Source organism: Gopherus evgoodei, chromosome 1 (genome assembly GCF_007399415.2).
Source record: "Gopherus evgoodei ecotype Sinaloan lineage chromosome 1, rGopEvg1_v1.p, whole genome shotgun sequence".
NCBI lineage: Eukaryota > Metazoa > Chordata > Testudines > Testudinidae > Gopherus > Gopherus evgoodei.
In genome coordinates, this window is record NC_044322.1 from 353,735,251 (window position 1) to 353,755,100 (window position 19,850).

Below are 19,850 nucleotides of genomic sequence, written 5' to 3' on the forward strand. Positions count from 1 at the left end.
CTCTCCTCATTTGACCTGACCCATAAAGGTAGTACTTTGTGGAAGAGAACAGTCTCTTCAAGAATGTTTTGTTTATGGTCCTAGTCCATTCAGGATTGTATTAATTGCTATGAATAAACAAGCTTTGGTTCTTGGTTCTCCTGTACCATTTTTTCCATTTAAACAGCTGTATACAGTAAAAGCTGTGTTATCCAGCACTTTAACAACTGGAGAGCTCTATAAACCAGCATTTTGGATCTTCATTGAAAATCCGGTGTATAGTCCAGTTGGCACGGGACTGGCAGGCTCCCTATCTGGTTCTGGAAGTGGCGGCATGTCACAAGGAACGGCCACGAGAGATTCGGAGTGCAGGAGGCAGTTTGGAGCATGGCCTTTGAGAGCGACTTTGGATGTGGGAGGAGGCTTGGAGCAGGCGCTTGGGGTATGGGGGAGGGTGTACCAGATCCAGGCGGTGCTTAACTTGGATGGCTCTGCTCACTGCTTCCACTCCACTCCAAGCCCTGGCTCCACAGCTCCTATTGGCCAGGAACTGCAACCAGTGGGAGCCACGGCTGCTGGGGGTGGGAGGGGGAAGTGGGTCAATTTGTCCCATGCCCCGCAGGAGCCCCTTGAGCCTTGACTTGGTGGCAGTCTAGGTCTTCAGCGGCATTTCGGCGGCGGAGGGCCCTTCAGTGATGCTGAAGACACGGAGCAACTGAAGGGTCCCCGAGCCGCCAAAATGCCGTTGAAGACCTGGACCGCCGCAGGGTGAGTATAAGCGCCGCAGCTCCCCTGCTTTGCCCCAGGCCCCCTGAATCCTCTGGGCGGCCCTGGTGGGAGCTGTGGGGGCAGCGCCTGTGGGTGGAGACAATGTGCAGAGCTGTCTAGCCACGCCTCCACGTTGGAGCAGCAGGGATGTGTCATCACTTGCGGGGAGCCGCCTGAGGTGACCACTGCCTGGATCCGGCACCCGCTCCTATACCACAACCCCCTGCTCTGAGCCCCCTCCCACACCCAAACTCCCTCCTAAAGTCTGTGCCCTGTACCCTCTCCTGTGCCCGAGCCCTGAGCCCCCTCCCACAACCAAACTCCCTGCCTCTTAGTTAACCAGAATTTTTTACTTACCAGCACCCCCATTCCCCCAACATGCCAGCTAACAAAGCTTTTACTGTACATGGTGAATTAGCTATCTTCCAGCCCATCTTTGCATCCTATTAGTGTGTACTGTTCGAAGGACCTTCTATTCTTGTGTTCTTCTGTAATGACCATGCTTTTGCATACTGATTATCCTGGTGTTAACCTGAATGTCTGCTTTGCATCTGAGATTAGGGGGATGTGCTCATATAATTCTTTAGTGGCAAGCTGTCAAAAGGTGACAGTTGTTAGAGCTCATTGCCCTATTTGCTGGTGAGGACACATCCCACTAACACAATCAGCTGACCCTTTGTCCTTGCACGTTATTGGGGTAACTTAAATAGATTATCAGGCAACAAATTGATTGAACATGTTTGCATGTGGCTGCAAGGGGCATTTCAGTTGATTGACAGACATGTAACCTGCTGTTCTCTCTAGTCTAGGCCAAGCCTAAAAAGCCTATCCTTTTTTATAACACTACATTATACTGTGCTTAAATCAGTTTCCCTCTTTACCTTTACTGTAATACCTGCCAAATTATACTGAGTTTACAAGATGTAATATTTAATAAATTATCATTATGCATAACAAAATAAGTACTTTTTACATGGATTTTAGGTCATTATTATCCAGTACTCTTTAGTGGCTCATTGAAAAAGAACAAAATAAACAGCTTTTAATAGCTAGAGCTAATGATTAATTTGAGCAGTCTAATCTCTACAGCATGTTGGAAGGATGCAAGCATGGGAAATGGAACAAGTGTTACTGTACGTTTCCAGAACTTCACTTGAAAAATGGAAATGGTATAATACTTTTATCACCGCAGAAAAACTTGTGCTGATTACAGTGGGGCTGAAGTCCAAATGCCTTACTGGTCTTATTAGTTTAATGTGAATCCAGGTTTTGAACAAACGCTCTTCTTTAATGATCCCTGAGCAGGTTTTAAGATTATCAAAGGCTGATTCATAAACAGTTCTCTTTCTGAGCATCTTTCATTTATTCTGAAGCGTGCATTCTTTATTCTAACATAGAGCAAACACAATTACTGAAATAATTCCTAGAAGAATTTGAAATGTGAATCTAGCTGACAGATCAGTGTTAATCTGCCAATTACAGTGCAATCAATGTTGAGTGAGAACTAATCATTAGTTTGTTGGCTAAGATCTTGAACAGCTGCCCTTTTGCCCCTTATGACTCCCTTAGTATCCACTATCCCACATGAATCATAGAATATTAGGGTTGTAAGAGACCTCAAGAGGTCATCTAGTCCAACCCCTTGCTCAAAGCGGGACCAACAGCAACTAAATGATCCCAGACAGGGTTTTGTCAAGCTGGACCTTAAAAATCTCTAAGGATGGAGATTCCACCACCTCCCTAGGTAACCCATTCCAGTGCTTCACCACCCTCCTAGTGAAATAGCGGTGATGGGTTGGATCACAAACCCCTTGTGAGCTGCCACCTGAGGATGCAACTAATTCCATCATCCAGATCATTAATGAAGATGTTGAACAAAACTGGCCCCAGGACCGACCCCTGGGGCACTCCACTTGATACCAGCTGCCAGCTAGACATCGAGCCATTGATCATTATTTGTTGAGCCCGGCAATCTAGCCAGCTTTCTATCCAGTTTATAGTCCATTCATCCAGTCCATACTTTTTTAACTTGCTGGCAAGAATATTGTGGGAGATCGTATCAAAAGTTTTGCCAAAGTCACTATATATCACATCCACCGCTTTCCTCATATCCGCAGAGCCAGTTATCTCATCATAGAAAGCAGTCAGGTTGGTCAGGCATGATTTGCCCTTGGTTAATCCATGTTGACTGTTCCTATCTGTTTCTCTCCTCCAAGTGCTTCAAAATGCGCTTCCCATGTTTTCTTTCGGAAATGTCCCATTCCTGCTCTGTGGGGCCTCAACTGGACAGTGATCCAGCTGTAGATTTCTGGGTTAGGCTGCATTCTGTGCACTGCCCCCTGTTCTCTTACCTTTTTCCAGTGATGCCTAACTCTGGTTGTGCTACTCAACTGGAGAACCACTGATGGTATGTTGATTGGTCTGCTCACTCTGAATCACAGGTGTCTAGTCACAGTAAGAGTATCTGCCATGGAGCTACAGATGGAACACTGACTGGGGCTGCATTAGGAAGAGCAGAGCTGGTAGATATGCTGTTTGCAGCCCTTTGGGTATCAGCTCTTCAAGAAACTCACTTTTTTCTTTTGTTTTTAAATCAGATTTCAAAAATATTTTTGTAAGAATTCTAGATGCTGTATTATGTACAGCATATAATGCCAAGAATATATAATTATACAATAAAATATTAACATGCTTTACAAAAGTAGATAGCACATTTCCTACCCTAAAAACTTACAAATTGTTCATTAACAGACTCTTCTCTGAGGAATACCGTGTTACCCAGGATGCTAGTTGCCTTTTTGTACTGCTGCTACAAACTATACTTACCATTTCCAAGAGTTTCCAGCATCCCTCCATAATGTCAGTAGAGAAACAAAATGTCAGAAAGTATTATATGTCTGTCCTTGATTTAAAAGGTCAGAAGAACAGCATCCCTCTAGAAAGTAGAATAAACAGTATATTTCAAATATATTTAGTCTTCATGGATAATTGTCCTCATTTCAAGTCGTATAGTCTGAATTATTACATTGATATCCAAAACAGTAAGGTTAGACAAAGGTTGTTCTTTTATTTTAAAAGTGGTTTTTGTTGTTGTTTTTTGTTTTCTGTTCAAATAGGTATCAACTGTTAAACAACCACTTCCCCCCCATGAACTCTTTGCTACTGAATGCAAAACACTATGTTTATGCACTTACCGATTAATGTGAACAGTTTTGCGCACCCATCATCAACTTTTTTGTAAATTTATTATTCAGTATTGCTCTTTGTAGGCTTTCTGATTCTCTCATTAGGATAAAGTGTTTTGGCATAAAAATAAAAAGGCAGTTTGTTTTTCAACTGAATGAAAATTGGTGTCCGAATAGCACTGCATTGCGCTGTGTATCGCTTACGAATGGGGCACATTTAAATTCTTTAGCTGAAGTTGACCCTCTGACTCCCAACAGTACAGAATGTCTTAGTTAACCGAGATTTTGCTTGCTAGCATTCAAGTAGCTTTCATACTTGTAATTAAAAAGTACCCATTTAAAACTAAATATCAATAGATAAATTCAGGGTAATTTTATTTTTACAAAGCAACTGTACAGTAGTTAAAACACTATTGCCCTTGATCTCAAGGCAATTATGGATAATTTATTGTTGGCCAACTGGATTGTTAATCTGTCCAGTAAAAGAGTTAATTTTGGTTTATTAGCATATTGCAATCCTATTGGTATTTTTCAAATTGCTTGGCCTTCTAGGTTTTAAATTCTGGTAGACTTTGAATTCTAGAACAAGAGATAATGAAAGTTTCTGTTACAGGTTCTGAGTTCTCCCATTGTCTAATATTTCTTAATGTGTTAATGTTAAAATGACATTCTGGATTATGAAAACTATTGCCCATATGATATTGAAATTTTGAGTATTAGTTATTTTTAAGTCAGGAAATTAGTTTTCTGCTTTACGGTGAAAGCTCTGCATGATTTATTTAAATTTAAACAGACTTCTTAAAAAAAACGTATATTTACTTTGAACTCCTTGGCTTGTCATTATCAGTAACAAGGTCAGTTTTGTTGAACTGAATGTTAGCATATCCCTGTTCCTGAGGACTTTACATTTCAGGATAAATCCCTCTGAGGACTCTGCTTAGGTTATTGAGCCTTTTTTGCTAAGGCAAGAAAATCCTCTGAGAAGCATGAAAAGTCAGTGGCATAATTTGTTTTGATCATTCCCACTGTCTTGACTGATGGCAGTGAGAAAAGAGTTGACATCACCAGTCAATAATTTTGTGACTGTTGATCAGTATGCAGGTAAGAGCATTGAACTATTTAGGTCTTATGAACATATTTTAGTTAACTGAATTACGATTTGAAGTACGAGGTGGACATTTTGTATCTCGTGTTATCTAAATTTACACATCCTTAAGCTGCCCCTTTGACAAAATCCTATTTGCCAAGTACCCAAGATCTTTGGTTTTTTACATTGCAATTTTAAAGATCCCTCATTTGCAGAAGCCTCATGTATAGCTTTAATTGAGATAGGTCTTTTTACATTTTAAGATCAGTATTTTAAAACCCCCCAGGGGACTAAGATATCCCAGAAATATCTCTAAAAAGGTACAAGTACAGGCCAGCCTAATGTTCTAATGGCAGTGTAACACAGGGATCCAAAATCAGGATATGATTCAGACTGGAATACCTGCACCAAGAAGGTGGAGAGATGAAACAACACTGTGTGTCTGACTAGTGATTTTGTTTGATCTTGCTCAAAGTGTCGGGGATAGACTTCACAGAATGCTTTTTCCATGAGGCCAGATCTTAGTGAGTGAAAGATGAAATAGAGGACCCAGTTCAATATGCTTCCCCCTCCTCAAAAAAGGGAAGGTATATGAGACATGGAAAATGATCAAATGAAAACAATTTGAATTAGAGCGTGAATTTACAAAATATAGGTACCAGTAGATGGTGCTGTTGCACACTGTAAACTTGTATTTGTGTGTGTGAGAAATAGAATAGATCTCTTGCTGGTTGCCAGTTTCACAGTAGTTGACCTCAGGCTTTTCTTTAGTATATTTCACCTATTTGGAAATACACACGCTTAATATTTTCCCCTCTAAAGAAACCTTTTGTGTCCTCGGATGGAACAGCAGCAATGTGCTCTAAGGCAGGAGTCCCTTAGGGGGTTGCGAGCAGGTTTCAGGTGGACCGCCAAGCATGACCATCATTAGATTCTCTAGGGCTCAGTGCAGAAAGTCAAAGCCCTGCAGCAAGGGACTGCAGCCCAGGACTCTGAGCCCCACCATCCAGGGCTGAAGCCTAAGCCTGAGCAACTGCCCATGTAGTGTGGGGCCCAGAGCAGTTTACCTGCTTGCTACCCCTTAATGCTAGGCCTGGCTTTTATATGTAGAAAAAACAGCACTTGTGGCACAGCTGGACCATGGAGTTTTTATTGCGGGGGCAGAAAGAAAAAGGTTGGGACCCCCTGCTCTAAGGCTTAATTTTCCTTAAGTATGTTGGGTTTAAGGAGATAAAATTAATTAATAGCTCTTAACATTCACGTACTTTAGATCTAAACAAAAAACTTCATGTTTTTCCTTTTAAGAGAGAGGAATTGAGCAGCCAGGAAAAACAATAACCTCAGATAAAACAGAACCCAGCAAAAGCATTTCTTTTTGTTTGAGTATTTCAGCCTTCTCATGGAGTTAATGGATAATGTTGATGATGTGGTGTTAATCAGCTGTGCTGAATATCCTGGACTACCTGTCCCAGTAAGCTTTTAAAATGTAAATGCTAGTTAGGTTATTGGTTAACAAGAGGGAGAATAAAAGCCATTAAGCATTTAACTGAAGTGTTTGTAATGTTTCACTGGGGTTTCTATGCATCATTAAGAGTCAGCTTGGTTTTCTGAGGTGTAGAGTGCTGTGTAACTTACTGTGCAGTTGAGCTGAAAATTTAAATGGACAAGCTTCTGTCTCCTCTGTGGATTTTAAAGATTTCATAACTCTGAAAGATTTTCCTGGGAGACATTGTGCATTGTTTCTCCTGCAACCCTTGTTGTGCTACGTGTGCTATTTACACTTATTTTTTGTCTGTCTGTTGCCCTCTAATCCAGAAATAGCTGAACTTTAGTGGTGACATGATTCCTATGGATGTTTAATTTGTAAAGTACTTCCTTTGGGGGAGAAATGCTACATAAATGGAAATTAGTTTTAAATTACATAATTACCTGATTTTTTTAAAGCCTCAATACTTCAGTGTTCTGAGCACTCTGGCCAGTGCTCAGTAAAACATAAGCATGTGCTTAAATGTTTTGCAGGATCAGGGCCAAAGTGATCAGCACCTTGCAGATTGAGCCTTCCATGTGTTTTGATTTTAAAAACACTTAAACTACTTAACATCTTAAAATAATACATTTTAAAACTTAATCTAATAACAGTGTTTCTCTTCAATTCTAGTAGTATAGGAGAACCAGCCTTCTTAAAGTGCAATCCTGAAAAACGATCAGTTTTCTCTTCACAACTGCTCACCTCTCTTGTCTGTAAATGATTTTAAGGCACTTTCTCTTCTTTACTGCTAGTCTATAGCCCTGGTCTTGTTCTAGAGGTTCAGCTCCTAATATATCTTAAAATTGTTAAACATAATGGGAAGATTTTTTTTTTAAGTTGCTCTTCATAGTTTTGTGATTCCCAGGTTCTCTGGTTTCCAAAGCTTATCTTTGGAAGTGGGACTGTATGACTGAACAGAGCATTCATTTCTTCAAAAGGGCTTACAGGAACTTGTTAGACTTTTAGAAACAGATCAAGTTCTGCACTTAGGCCTGGTCTACACTACGAGTTTATCTTTAATTTAGCAGCATAAAACCGAATTAAACCTGCACCCGTCCACACAACGAAACCCTTTATTTCGATATAAAGGACTCTTAATATCAATATCTGTACTCCACCCCAATGAGGGGAGTAGTGCTGAAATCGGTATTGCCATTTCGAATTAGAATTAGTGTGGCCGCAATTTGATGTTATTGGCTTCCGGGAGCTGGCCCACAGTGCACCACTGTGACCGCTCTGGACAGCAATCTGAATTCGGATGCACTGGCCAGGTAGACAGGAAAAGCCCCGCGAACTTCTGAATTTCATTTCCTATTTGCCGAGCATGGAGCGCTGATCAGCTCAGGTGACCATGCAGTCCCAGAATCAAAAGAGAGCTCCAGCATGGACCGTACGGGAGATACTGAATCTGATCTCTGTATGGGGAGATGAATCTGTTCTCTCAGAACTCCATTCCAAAAGACGAAAGGCCAAAACATTTGAAAAAATCTCCAAGGCTATGATGGACAGAGGCCACAACAGGGAGTGTTGCATGAAACTGAAGGAGCTGAGGCAAGCGTACCAGAAAGCCAAAGAATCAAATGAATGCTCACGGAGGGAGGGGCTGAAAACTGTAACTTTCTCTCAGTTCCGGCACTCTCTGAAAACCATTTGAATTCTGGGCTGAGCTCCCAAAGCCTGAAGGGTCAAAAACGTTGTTGCAGGTGGTTCAGGGTATATGTCATCAGCTCCCCCCCGCCCCACCATGAAAGCAAAGGGGAAAAAAATAGTTTCTCACCTTTTTTTCAATGTCACCGTACGTCTAGTGGATGCTGCTGGCAGACGCGGTGCTGTAGCACTACACAGCAGCATCCCCTTCCCTTCTCTTGCGGACGGCAGACGGTGCAGTAGGACTGGTATCCGTCATCGTCATCCCGTGGGTGCTCCTGGCTGGCCTCAGTGAGGGCAGCAGGGGGCGCCTGAGCAAAAGCGGGAATGACTCCTAGTCATTCTCTTCTTTAAGCTTTGTCTAATGGAGATTCACTCCTGCCTGGAATATCATGGCAGCTGGAGGCTGCCCTCCCCTCCCCACTTTGATCTCTGCTTGCAGAGGCAATAAAGTCAGTGTTGTTTCTTATTCATGCGTTCTTTATTACTTCATCACACAAATGGGGGGATAACTGCCACGGTAGCCCAGGAGGGGTGGGGGAGGAGGGAAGCAATGGGTGGAGCTTTTGCAGGAGCACCCTCTAGAATGGCATGCAACTCATCATTTCTGCAGGATGTCTGGGGCTCTGACCTGGAGCAGCCATTTGCCTCTCTGGTTCTTTAGTAGGCTTTCCTGATATTCTAGGCAGGGCTGACTCTCCATTACACGAAACTTAAAGAAGAGAATAACCTGGGGAGTCATTCCCATTTTTGTCCATGTGCCCCCGACCGACCTCACCGATGCCAGCCAGGAGCACCCATGACAGCAGCAGATGATACAGTATGACTGGTAACTTCATTGTCAACTTGCAAAGCAGCAGACGGTACAGTAGAGCTGGTAACTGTCTTTGTTAACTTGCAAAAGGCAAGGGGGATGCTGCTGTGTAGCGCTGCAGTACCGCATCTGTCAGCAGCATCCGGTAGACATATGGTGACAGTGAAACAAGGCTGAACTGGCTCCATAGTTGCCGTGCAATGGTGTCTGCCCGGGCAATCCAGGGAAAAGGGCACGAAATGATTGTCTGCTGTTGCTTTCACGGAGGGAGGATTGACTGACGACATTTACCCAGAATCACCTGCGACATTGTTTTTGCCCCGTCATGCATTGTGATCTCAACTCAGAATTCCAATGGGCAGGGGAGACTGCGGGAACTATGGGATAGCTACCCACAGTGCAACGCTCTGAAAATCGACGCTAGCCTTGGTACATGGACACACACCGCCAAATTAAAGTGCTTAGTGTGGCCACATGCACTTGACTTTATACCATGTTTCCAAAAATCGATTTCTGTAAAATCGGAATAATCCCGTAATGTAGACATACCCTTATTTAGTGTTTGAAAGAGAAAGGAACAGGGAGAAAAAGATCAATCAAAATATAAACAGTACACTAAAACAACTAAAAAGTGAAAAGGTGGGGAGAAAACACATGAGAATGGTAATGAGGGGAAGTAGTCAAGGAAAACTTAAAGGGAAATAAGGTAGAGTTTAACAATTTGTAAAATAAATGCTTATATACTGAGACTGAAAAAGGTGAATTTCTGCTACTTTATTTTAGCTTGTTTTTTTCCACAGCTGGTTACAGTATATGCATGATGGCCTTCTCTGGAGCTTTCTTTTAATTAGTAGCACTGTTACAGCTGTTTGGATGTTAGTTTGCTTAACAATATAGGATTTTTTGTCTCACTGGTATGTTGGCCTCTTAATGCATATTTCTGGTTATCTGTGGGAGTTGTCTGCACTCCTGCAGGAAATGCTATCATTTAGAATACTGACAGACTTCTTAGTTTCCTTCTGAATTTCTCTTGCATAGAGAAGTACATATTACTATAGAAGCTCTGCTCAACGTTCCATAGTTAAGGTTGAGTTAAACTTTGCACTTAAAGCAGGAATAGCTAAAGGAAGTCAAATATTGTAATACGAAGTAGCAATATAACTAGTAAAAGTATAAGCCAATACACTGTATATGTAACTATACATATATGCCCATAGTCATGAATTGTCCTTTCCACACACAAATTGGTAGTTGTATGTATCTCTGGGGGCATAAATACATTTTTACATAACTTGAATTAGATCTATGCTTTGTCCTCTCATTTTATACATGTGTGTAACTTCTTATTTACAGGTTGGATTTGCTACCATTTTATGCAAGGCTGGTTGCCACATTGCATCCCTGTATGTCTGATGTAGCAGAGGATCTTTGTTCCATGCTGAAAGGCGATTTCAAATTTCATGTATGTTTGGTTTGTTTTACTGCATACAGATTAAGAAATCTGATATACCATCTTTTGAAAAAAATGCTTGTTATAAATTATATTATTTTCACTAAAGCAGGTGCTGACTCAAACATAACAGAATAGTCAGGTAGCTCTGAAGTTTTATTTTCTAATCATATTGCTTTGTTATAGTTTGTTGGATTCATTTGTACATTGAATAACCTTTTTGTGAGACTGCATGTCACTTATTTATACACATTCATGTAGGGTCTTCTTCAAGATCCAATGTTAAACCACAATTAAACTTAGTTCAGATGGTAGCATGCCTTAGAAATTACATAAAAGCTAGGGCAGAAGCTGCAAAAACTAGAAATAATGTTATAGAATTTATAGTTCACAGTTAAAATTGACATCAACCTGTATTAATAGCAGTTGGTTTGTTTTACAAAAAGTTGTCTGCTATATATTGTGCTTTATCAGTCCTCCTACATCCATTTTGGAAAATGTCAAGAAAGGTAAATATTGGAATGTAAGAAGGTTAGAAATCTGAGAACATAGTTCTTCACAAAGTTATTTCTCAGTCTTATTTCCTGTGCTATATTTAAATTTGATTATAAAATTATCATGGACAATTGCTATTTTTTTCAGTGTTCCCCATGAACTTTATTATGGATCACTCAGTCTGTTTTCTCTAGTGGCATCAGTTAACAGAACAAATACATGGAGTATTTAAATGTATAGTAGTTTTTTAAAATTAAGTTAATTGTTGTTTATGCTAAAGCCAAAGCATCGGTTTGAATGTAGGGAGAATTCCATTATTTGCATTTTATTAAATCGTTTGATTAGTGTCCATCAGTACATTTTAAAATTTTCTTTTAATGAAACGGTCATCACTTTGGTTAAGACAGTCCTGTTAACTCTACCAGTTTGGTTTGAAGACTCCTGATTTTGTCTGCTCCCTTCAGAACACTAGCTATAGACTCCACCTATAGCATGCTACAGTCATATTGGTCAGGGTAATGTAGAATGTCACACTAGCCATGTTTCTAAGGTTATCAGTATTTTGGGGGACCATGTTCTAGGTAGGAAGTAAGTTCAGAGATGGAGACACTGAAGACCCAGAGCAGAGATGATGGGGGCGGGGTGGCGGGGTTTGTAGTGTTAGCCAAATTAGGGGAACGGGAAGTTTGAGTGGGATTGCCAAATTAGAGGGGGAAGATGAGGAGCCAGAGATAAGTGAAGACATAGTCGGGCGGAATCAGACTGGAAATTTCCAACTTTCTGAACTCTCAGCCTTAACAAGTATGCTAAATGAAAGGAAATACATTAGAAATACATAAAAGGTACATATTTCTGAGACCCTAAAATTAAATGCATATATATTTCCCTCTTTATTTAGGTGAGAAAAAAGGACCAGATAAATATTGAAACAAAAAATAAAACTGTGAGATTTATTGGAGAGCTTGCCAAGTTTAAGATGTTCTCCAAAAATGACACCCTGCATTGTTTAAAGGTTAGTGTTGGTGAGACATGTAATTAGAAAAGTACAGTACTTGTTTGTAATCCATAAGCTCATCTTCCCACTCTCCTCCTCCACTATTCTGTTGTTAAAGATTTTATTGTTATGTTGCATAAAATATTTGAACCTTGATTTTCTTGTTATATTGGTTTAAAAAAAAAAAAGTTTTGTTTTACAGTCACTTTAGAAACATCCCTGGAGTGTTTTAATCTCCCATAGTAAGAAATCTATTACAATATACTTCCCTATTGGGATATGAGTAAATGACTTGCTGCTAATTGTTTTTCTCAGAAGGTAGTTGTAAGCAATCCCTAATCATCCATCCAAGCTTCCTTGCAGAGCTGGAAATGAGCTTTCTGTTATTACTTTGTTTCTTATTACTTCTCCAATAAAAAGGAAACTTTTCAGTGAGTATTAGAGAGGTTGATATGCTGTCTCAGTAGGCAGGCATGTGCCATTTATTGAGAAAGAAGTAAATCATCTCAGAACATTGAGCTCCAGCTATTTAGTCCCTGATGCATATATATGGTATTAAGGTTAAGTCTGACTGTTTATCTTCACAAATGATTTTAACTCAGATTTTTTAAATAAAATAGGGTGTTTATAATAGGACATTGTAGATAAATATGTTTTCAAGTAGCTTCCGGTGGTGGTGGTGGTAATTTTTAGATTTAGTTAGTTATTAAAACTGAATTTTAAAAATCAGATAAACTAATAGTTTATGCAGTTTCTCTAGTAGCTGGTGAGTATCTGTATAGTACTATAAAATGCAAAGTCCTATTCTTGTACCTGTTGCTCATCTTGAACAGTAAAACTAGATTAGTTAATTTCATTTTGGGGTAATCGTGCTTGTACAATATAAAGTGTTGGTTTTCCATTCTAGCAGAGCAAATTTTAAAGCAGGTATGAATTATTTTTAACAAGTGTGCATTATCATTTTTTAAAACATTATGAGTTTTTTCTATATTAGGTTTTGTAAACATCCTGTTTTTTAAATGTACAAATCCTATATTTGGAACCTAAACCACCACTTTACACAATATTACTTTATTATTAAAAGGAAGTTTCATAATGAAATGTCATTAGAACCTTGCCAGTATGTTAGCACTCAAATTGAGATGAAATAGCATTTCAGTTTTCTAAAATACTTTTATTAATAACTGTGTAGTTAATAAAGTCATATTTATTAGTGTTCTTATGTGTGGAAAAAGAAGTTCTAAATGTGGTGACTGTGTGTATATTTACACAGATGCTTCTGTCAGACTTTTCTCATCACCATATTGAAATGGCATGTACTCTGCTGGAAACATGTGGAAGATTCCTATTTAGATCACCAGAATCTCACTTAAGGACAAGCGTTCTTTTGGTAAGATAAACTATAGCCATTTTGTTGTAGAAAATCATGTACTGAATTCAACTGTCGTCTTTTCTTAGTTTTGCAGTTTTGTCATACAACCTGGTAATAATGTCCATAACTACTGTAACATCAACTAATGCAAACTTTCATTAGATTTTATCCCCTACTATAATAACAGAGTTTACAAATAGTGTTCTTCATATAAAACACCACAAAAATCTTTGGAATTAATTTATTGTGATCTAAAGCAAAAAGGAAAGTTTTCCCATATGAAATTGCTTCCACAAGCTCCTACTTGTAGAACTGAGTGCTGAGCTGTTCAGACGTTGGACTCTTAGGCCTGGTCTCCGCTGACGGGGATTGACCTAAGATATGCAACTTAAGCTACGAGAATAGTGTAGCTGAAGTCGACGTATCTTAAGTCGACTTACCTCGCATCCTTACAGCGCGGGGTCGACTACTGCCGCTCCCCCATTGACTCCACTTCCACCTCTCATCGTGGTGGAGTACAGGAGTTGACGGCAGAGTGATCGGGGATCAGTTTATCACATCTACAGTAGATGCGATAAGTAGATCCCCAATATCTCGTTCACTATCCTTGGTGGGTAGTGTAGACGCACCTAAGAAGCAGGTAGAATCTCACCAAAGTCACTTGAGGGCTTGGCTACACTTTAGAGTTACAGCGCTGGTGGTGGCTTTACGGCGCTGTAACTTACTCCCCATCCACACTGGCAAGGCACATACAGCGCTTGTTGTACTCCACGTAGACGAGAGGAATAAAGAGAACAGCGCTGGTGCTGCAGTGCTGGAGTGCCAGTGTAAACAGTGATTAATCTTACTACTCTGTAACTGACCTCCAGAATTTTCCCATAATGCTTTTAACTAAAGAACTCTCTTTGTTTTGTTGTGATGCCTCTCTTTGTTTTGTTGTGAACTTGGGGCTCCCGGAGTTGCTTATCTAAAAAACAAACACAGCAATTGTTTGCTCGAGCAGAGGCAGGCAGGGAATGTCCACAGCTAGTGTTTGCTTGAGGAGAGAAACAGCACGGCGGGGGCGGAGTCTGTAGGAGCAGCTGCTTATCTGGTCTGAAGGCTATTTGCATTTAAGAGTGAATGAGAGAGGGGTGGGGGAAGTGGTCGGAATTTGCAAGGCAGGGAGCTGACACAGTGTCAGCTCCAAAAATCCACTCTCTCTGTCTTCCCCACGCTTCCTGTCACACTCCACCCCCCGCCTTTTGAAAAGCACCTTGCAGCCACTTGAACACTGGGATAGCTGCCCATAATGCACCACTCCCAACACTGCTGCAAATGTGGCCACACTGCAGCGCTGGTAGATGTCAGTATGGCCACACTGCAGCGCTTTCCCTACACAGCTGTACAAAGACAGCTTTAACTCCCAGCACTGAACAGCTGCAAGTGTAGCCAAACCCTGACTGAAGATCTCTAGGATGCAGAGATTGTAGCTGTAAAGTGAGAAATGCAGGCTCCATTTCCATTCTGTTTTTTTTTCCTGTTTGTCTGCTGTAGTTCTTTGAGTTGAAACATGTTTTCTTGGATAATTTTGGTTTTTTGTATAGCTTAACATTTAATTGCTGTTTAGAGCAATTCTAGGGCCCTACAAATTTCTATGCCTCAGAGCAGAGACTAACTTTTAGAAGTAGGCTTTAAGTACTATTGAGAAATCTTTTCTGCCCAGTACATGCTGTTTTTAGGACAGGACTTTTCTTTCAGAGACACTGGAATGTGTTTGTAGCTTACTCTTGAAGCCATAGTGGAGATAGACAAGTTTCTCACACTTTAACACTGTTACATCAGTCTGACTCCTTTGGCACACAACAGTTCCACTTTAGTGTCTGTATCTTTTATGATGTGCTGACACAAACACTTAGCACTGCCCAGTGTTACAGTGTAGACCTCAGTGCCTTTTTGATCTATGCAACCTGTTCAGTGCTGGCTGTGTTTTCATATTTCACTTGCAAGGATGGTGGCTTTCAGAATATCATGTTTATTGGAGAACTCAGTTACTTATAAATATCCTTGTGATTTACAGGAAAGTTTTAGAGAGAATTTAGTTTATTGGAATAAAAAGGGATTGCATTTTAGCTAGAAGTGACAATACAGAGTCATGGGGAGAATTCAGAGGATGAGACTGGAGGAATTATAGTGGCCTGGGGACCCAGTAGCTAGGAGTTGAGAAGTATTTTGGAATAAGTTAGTTCAGAGTTCATTAACAAGGAGAGCAGCTTGTTAATTGGGGTGGAAGAAGGTTGTGGAAATGACGATCTCATTTAATAGAGTAACAAAATCTGAACTCTTAAATTTAAGAGAAAAAAATTAATGAAGATTGTGAAAGAGGGGATTGCAGTTGTTGAAATGGATATACTTAAAGCATGAAAAGAGATGTCACCAGAGGCAGTGTTGATGTGAGGACAAAGTCTGGCAATGACCTAGAAATGGAGATAGATTAACTTTTTTCTTCCATGTTTCTGGCGTATAATTTTGAGTCCTAAGATGATGCCAAGATTTCAGGTCTGGAGAAAATTTTAAGGTATGGTTAAAGACACCAGATCACTAAGTTGTACATGGTACAAAGAAAGATTCAATGACAAAAATAATCAGTAGGAGGAAATCAGATTGAAGGCAGGAGCTGGGCAAGTAGACAGAGGGCAAATAGAGCGAGTTGCGAGTTTGCCTTTGTTTATTTAGGAGGTTAGACTAAATGTTATAATGATCCCTTCTAGCCTTCAGATCTATGCATCCAAGTTATGGGAGAAGTAGATGTATTTTGGTTTAGGTAATTTTAATACCCATTGATTTAAACCTTTCACTTGTAACATAACTGCATATTTTCAGATTGTAACTTTTATCTGCTGCTATAAACTACAGCAGATTTGTTGGTTCAGCATTAACTTATCAAAAAGACTGTTATATTGTCCAGTGAATCGGCTAACAAAACATATATTACTATCTCTAAAGAAGTTTAGTACTCTTATGAAAAGCAGCCTTCTCTAAAGGCACTGTCTAATCAGGGTTTTCAGTCCAGGGTTTTAGCTCCTTAGTGCAAGGGGATAGTTCTTGATTTCTCCTGTACCTCTTATCCCATCTACTATTTTGCAGAGAAAGGCAGGGCCTTCTCCTTTTCCTGGCTCTCCATCGACTCAGTCGCCAGAGTTTAGGGTCGCTGGTGACTTTCCCCACTGAGTGCCCAACAATGAAAACTGGAGTCAAAGTGCTGCTGCCTCTTGAGCCTTTCATGCAATTGCAGCTTTGAATTTGATGCCCCTTGTTGTAGGGGTGCAGAAGTGAAAGGAAAGGAATGTGTGTGAGAGAGAGTGTGATGTTTTGGGTATCACTCAAACAGATAAGGAGTTCTGTCACTGCCTTCCCCATAACCTTGGGTGCCTTTATACTGTGCAGATTTGTTTCAGATCCCTGACATCAGTAGCCTGACAAGGTCTCACTCTGGCTTCCACCAGCTTAGTTTCCTTGCAGGGTGACATCAACAGTCCTTTCAGTCTTGAGTCTCCTCACATCCATCCTCTGAGTTCTTAACTATCAGACACTCTGACTTTCCCTTCTGTTGATAATTCCTGAAGGTGTGCAATCAGCCCTCTAGTTACCAGCTCACTTTCGCACCCTCATTGCACACAGTTAACACACCACAGACTTGCTTGGTAGAAATAAACAAAGTTTATTTAATAGAAAACACACAGATTTAAAGATGAAATAGTAAGGGAAGTTATCATATACAAGTTACACAGAAAATAAACATAAAGAAGTAACTTCAGATTTACACATCTATGTTAGATAAAATCCCTTTTCTAATACAAGTTACCTATTTCCTTTGAACAGTTTTTCCCAGAGTATCCTCTAGATATAGTTGGAATCCATCCTTCACAGAGAGCCTCCTGCTTTCAAGACTGTCCCTCAGGTTCTGGATGCCAAATCTCAGACACAAGCTTGCTTTTAAAAATGCTTTTTTCCTCAGTCCATGGTGACTCGTGTATTCAGTGTATGGAAATCCTCTGTTAGTTTGAGAGCTGGGATGTTTCAATGTCTTTCTATTAACTTTTGTGGTCCACCATTGTCTCTTTCTGGCTGGACCAGGATCACTACTTGGAACTGGTTTTATGTAAACACCTGCAGGTGCCTCTCCTTGCTGTGAGGTATAGTTGAAATTGTAGTACAGATTACGAACACAGTTTTTTGTATGCATAAATACATAGATTCATAACCACAGTGTGTGTGTGTGTGTGTATATATCTCATAATGACCATCAAGTTCAGAACATTACAAACTTTTGTAAAAAACCTTACTACATACATTTTTTCATAATATAATAATACAGTGTTACTGGTTGGTTCAGCTGTTCATTTCTGGTGTTTAAAACTTCTGTTCTCCCCTTGGGGTGTCTGTAGCTGATTATCACAGTGGGTGTTTGCTATATACCCTTATGTGATTCCAGTTCAAGCCCTGATCCATTAATTTAAAAAATAATGTATTTGCATAGTATAATCACTTTTCTGTATCTTATGCTCAGCAGTAAAATGTGTCCACTTCCCCAATCTGGTATATGTGCTTGGAAAACAAAATGGGTCTTTTATCCTTTTAAAGACATTTCTCTTGCTATATTGCATCACTTGTAGTTAGTACAAGTTTACAAGTCAAGATAAATAAAATACACCTTTTGCCCAAATAAACCTTTCTTGACTGCTCACCTTTGGTCTTGTCTGTGCTACAGAAATTTCCGATTGTTAGCTATTCCCACTGGTAACACATACTGTATCAATACTGAATGTGGTTTCAATGTAAGCATTGCCAAGGACAACCCATGTTCACCATTCAGAAACCATGGTTAAAATCTGCTCAGAATTGCAGGTGAGTAATTTTCCCTTGTTGTACACAGGGGGACCTTGATGTGGGAAATGGCAGATGGCAGAGAAGCATTTGAAACATCTCATGAATTGGAAATATAGCAGATGTATCCACTACAAGCTCTAGTACTGCCTTACAGTAAACACAAAAATCCAATTTTTTACTTAAACGGTATTATACAAATTGGATTGTAGGCTTATGTTAGCAGTAAAGGTGAACTGTGAAAAGGATTACTATCAGAACAAATAATTTGGGGCCACCACAAGGGAAAATCTAATCGGGTTTAAAGCCTGTCTTAGCAATATCTAATATGTAGAATTGTGGCCTCTTGAGTTCTGATGGATATTTTTTAGCCTTAAGCTTTTCCTGCTGAGCATAAATTTTGTAATAAGGTCTCCAACTAGCTGTGTCTTACAATGATTGGCAGTCACACTGCAGCTAACTGGATCATTCCTACAAACCACATACAAGGATCCAGGTGGAAAATTGAAATGAGAGCAAGTTCTTGGAAATCATAGGACTAGATTTAAAAAAAAAAATCTGAGTAGTGATAATGTAACCCACGCACCACCTGGGTGTGATGTTCTGTTCCATCTAGTGGCAGCAAGAGCACTTAGAGAGAGAGTTAAATGAATCTGTTCTACTGCCTTTAGCTTTTAGCTCATGGTGTAGAGGCTCATGCACTGAGCTCCAAAGCTCCCCGGTTCAGTCTTGCCCACCGACGAACAGGGTCTGTCGGCGTTGCAATAAGATATTTTTTTCTTTCCCAGGGGGAATGTTTTGAGACCTAAAAATCCTTTTTCTTTAACTGTCGTTCCCTTCCAAGGCTCTGTGTCACAGTGACCAGCAGAAGAAGGCTGGAAAAGATTTGATTAGAACTGCCCACTAATGGGCCATAGGTGTGATGGATTGGATCACAGAAACCCCCCTGGGAGCTGCCAACTGATGTGCCAAGAATACCTCTGCTCCTGTTTTCTCTGCCAGCTTAGGAATCCAGCACCCTGTCTTGTTGAGCCGGACACTACCGTCTGCTCCAACAAAGACCCAGGGTCTGAATTACTTGCCCCAAAGCTGCAGGTTTACCTGAAAACAGCTCACAGAAGTGTGCTTGTCTTTAGCACTCAGATGCCCAACTCCCAATGGGGTCTAAACTGAGATAAATCCATTTTACCCTGTATAAAGCTTATACAAGGTAAACTCATAAATTGTTTGCCCTCTATAACACTGATAGAGAGAGATGAACAGTCGTTTGCTCCCCAGGTATTAATACATACTCTGAATTAATTAAATCACTTTTTACTTATTAATTAAATACAGAAAGTAGGATTTAAGTGGTTCCAAGTAGTAACAGACAGAACAAAGTAAGTCACCAAGCAAAATAAAATAAAACACGCAAATCTGTCTAATCAAACTGAATACAGATAAGATCCTCACCAGTTCCAGAACACTCCCTTTTAGAAGCTAATCTCCTTTTAGCTGGGTCCAGCAATCACTCGTACCCCCTGTAGTTACTGTCCATTGTTCCAGTTTCTTTCAAGTATCGTGGGGGTGGAAAGGCTCCCTCTTTAGCCAGCTGAAGACAAAATAGAGGGGTCTCCCAGGGGTTTAAATAGACTTTCTCTTGTGGGTGGAGACCCCATCCTCCCT

At 40.2% G+C, this 19,850-nt stretch overlaps 1 protein-coding gene across 1 annotated transcript in view; it reads left to right on the forward strand.

Moving 5' to 3' along the window:
• UPF2 (UPF2 regulator of nonsense mediated mRNA decay) overlaps window positions 1–19,850 on the forward strand; it is a 126,627-nt gene that overhangs the window by 44,593 nt on the left and 62,184 nt on the right. The window contains 3 exon segments of the mRNA XM_030568767.1: window positions 10,362–10,470; window positions 11,852–11,965; window positions 13,221–13,337. Coding sequence (XP_030424627.1) covers window positions 10,362–10,470; window positions 11,852–11,965; window positions 13,221–13,337 — 340 coding nt within the window.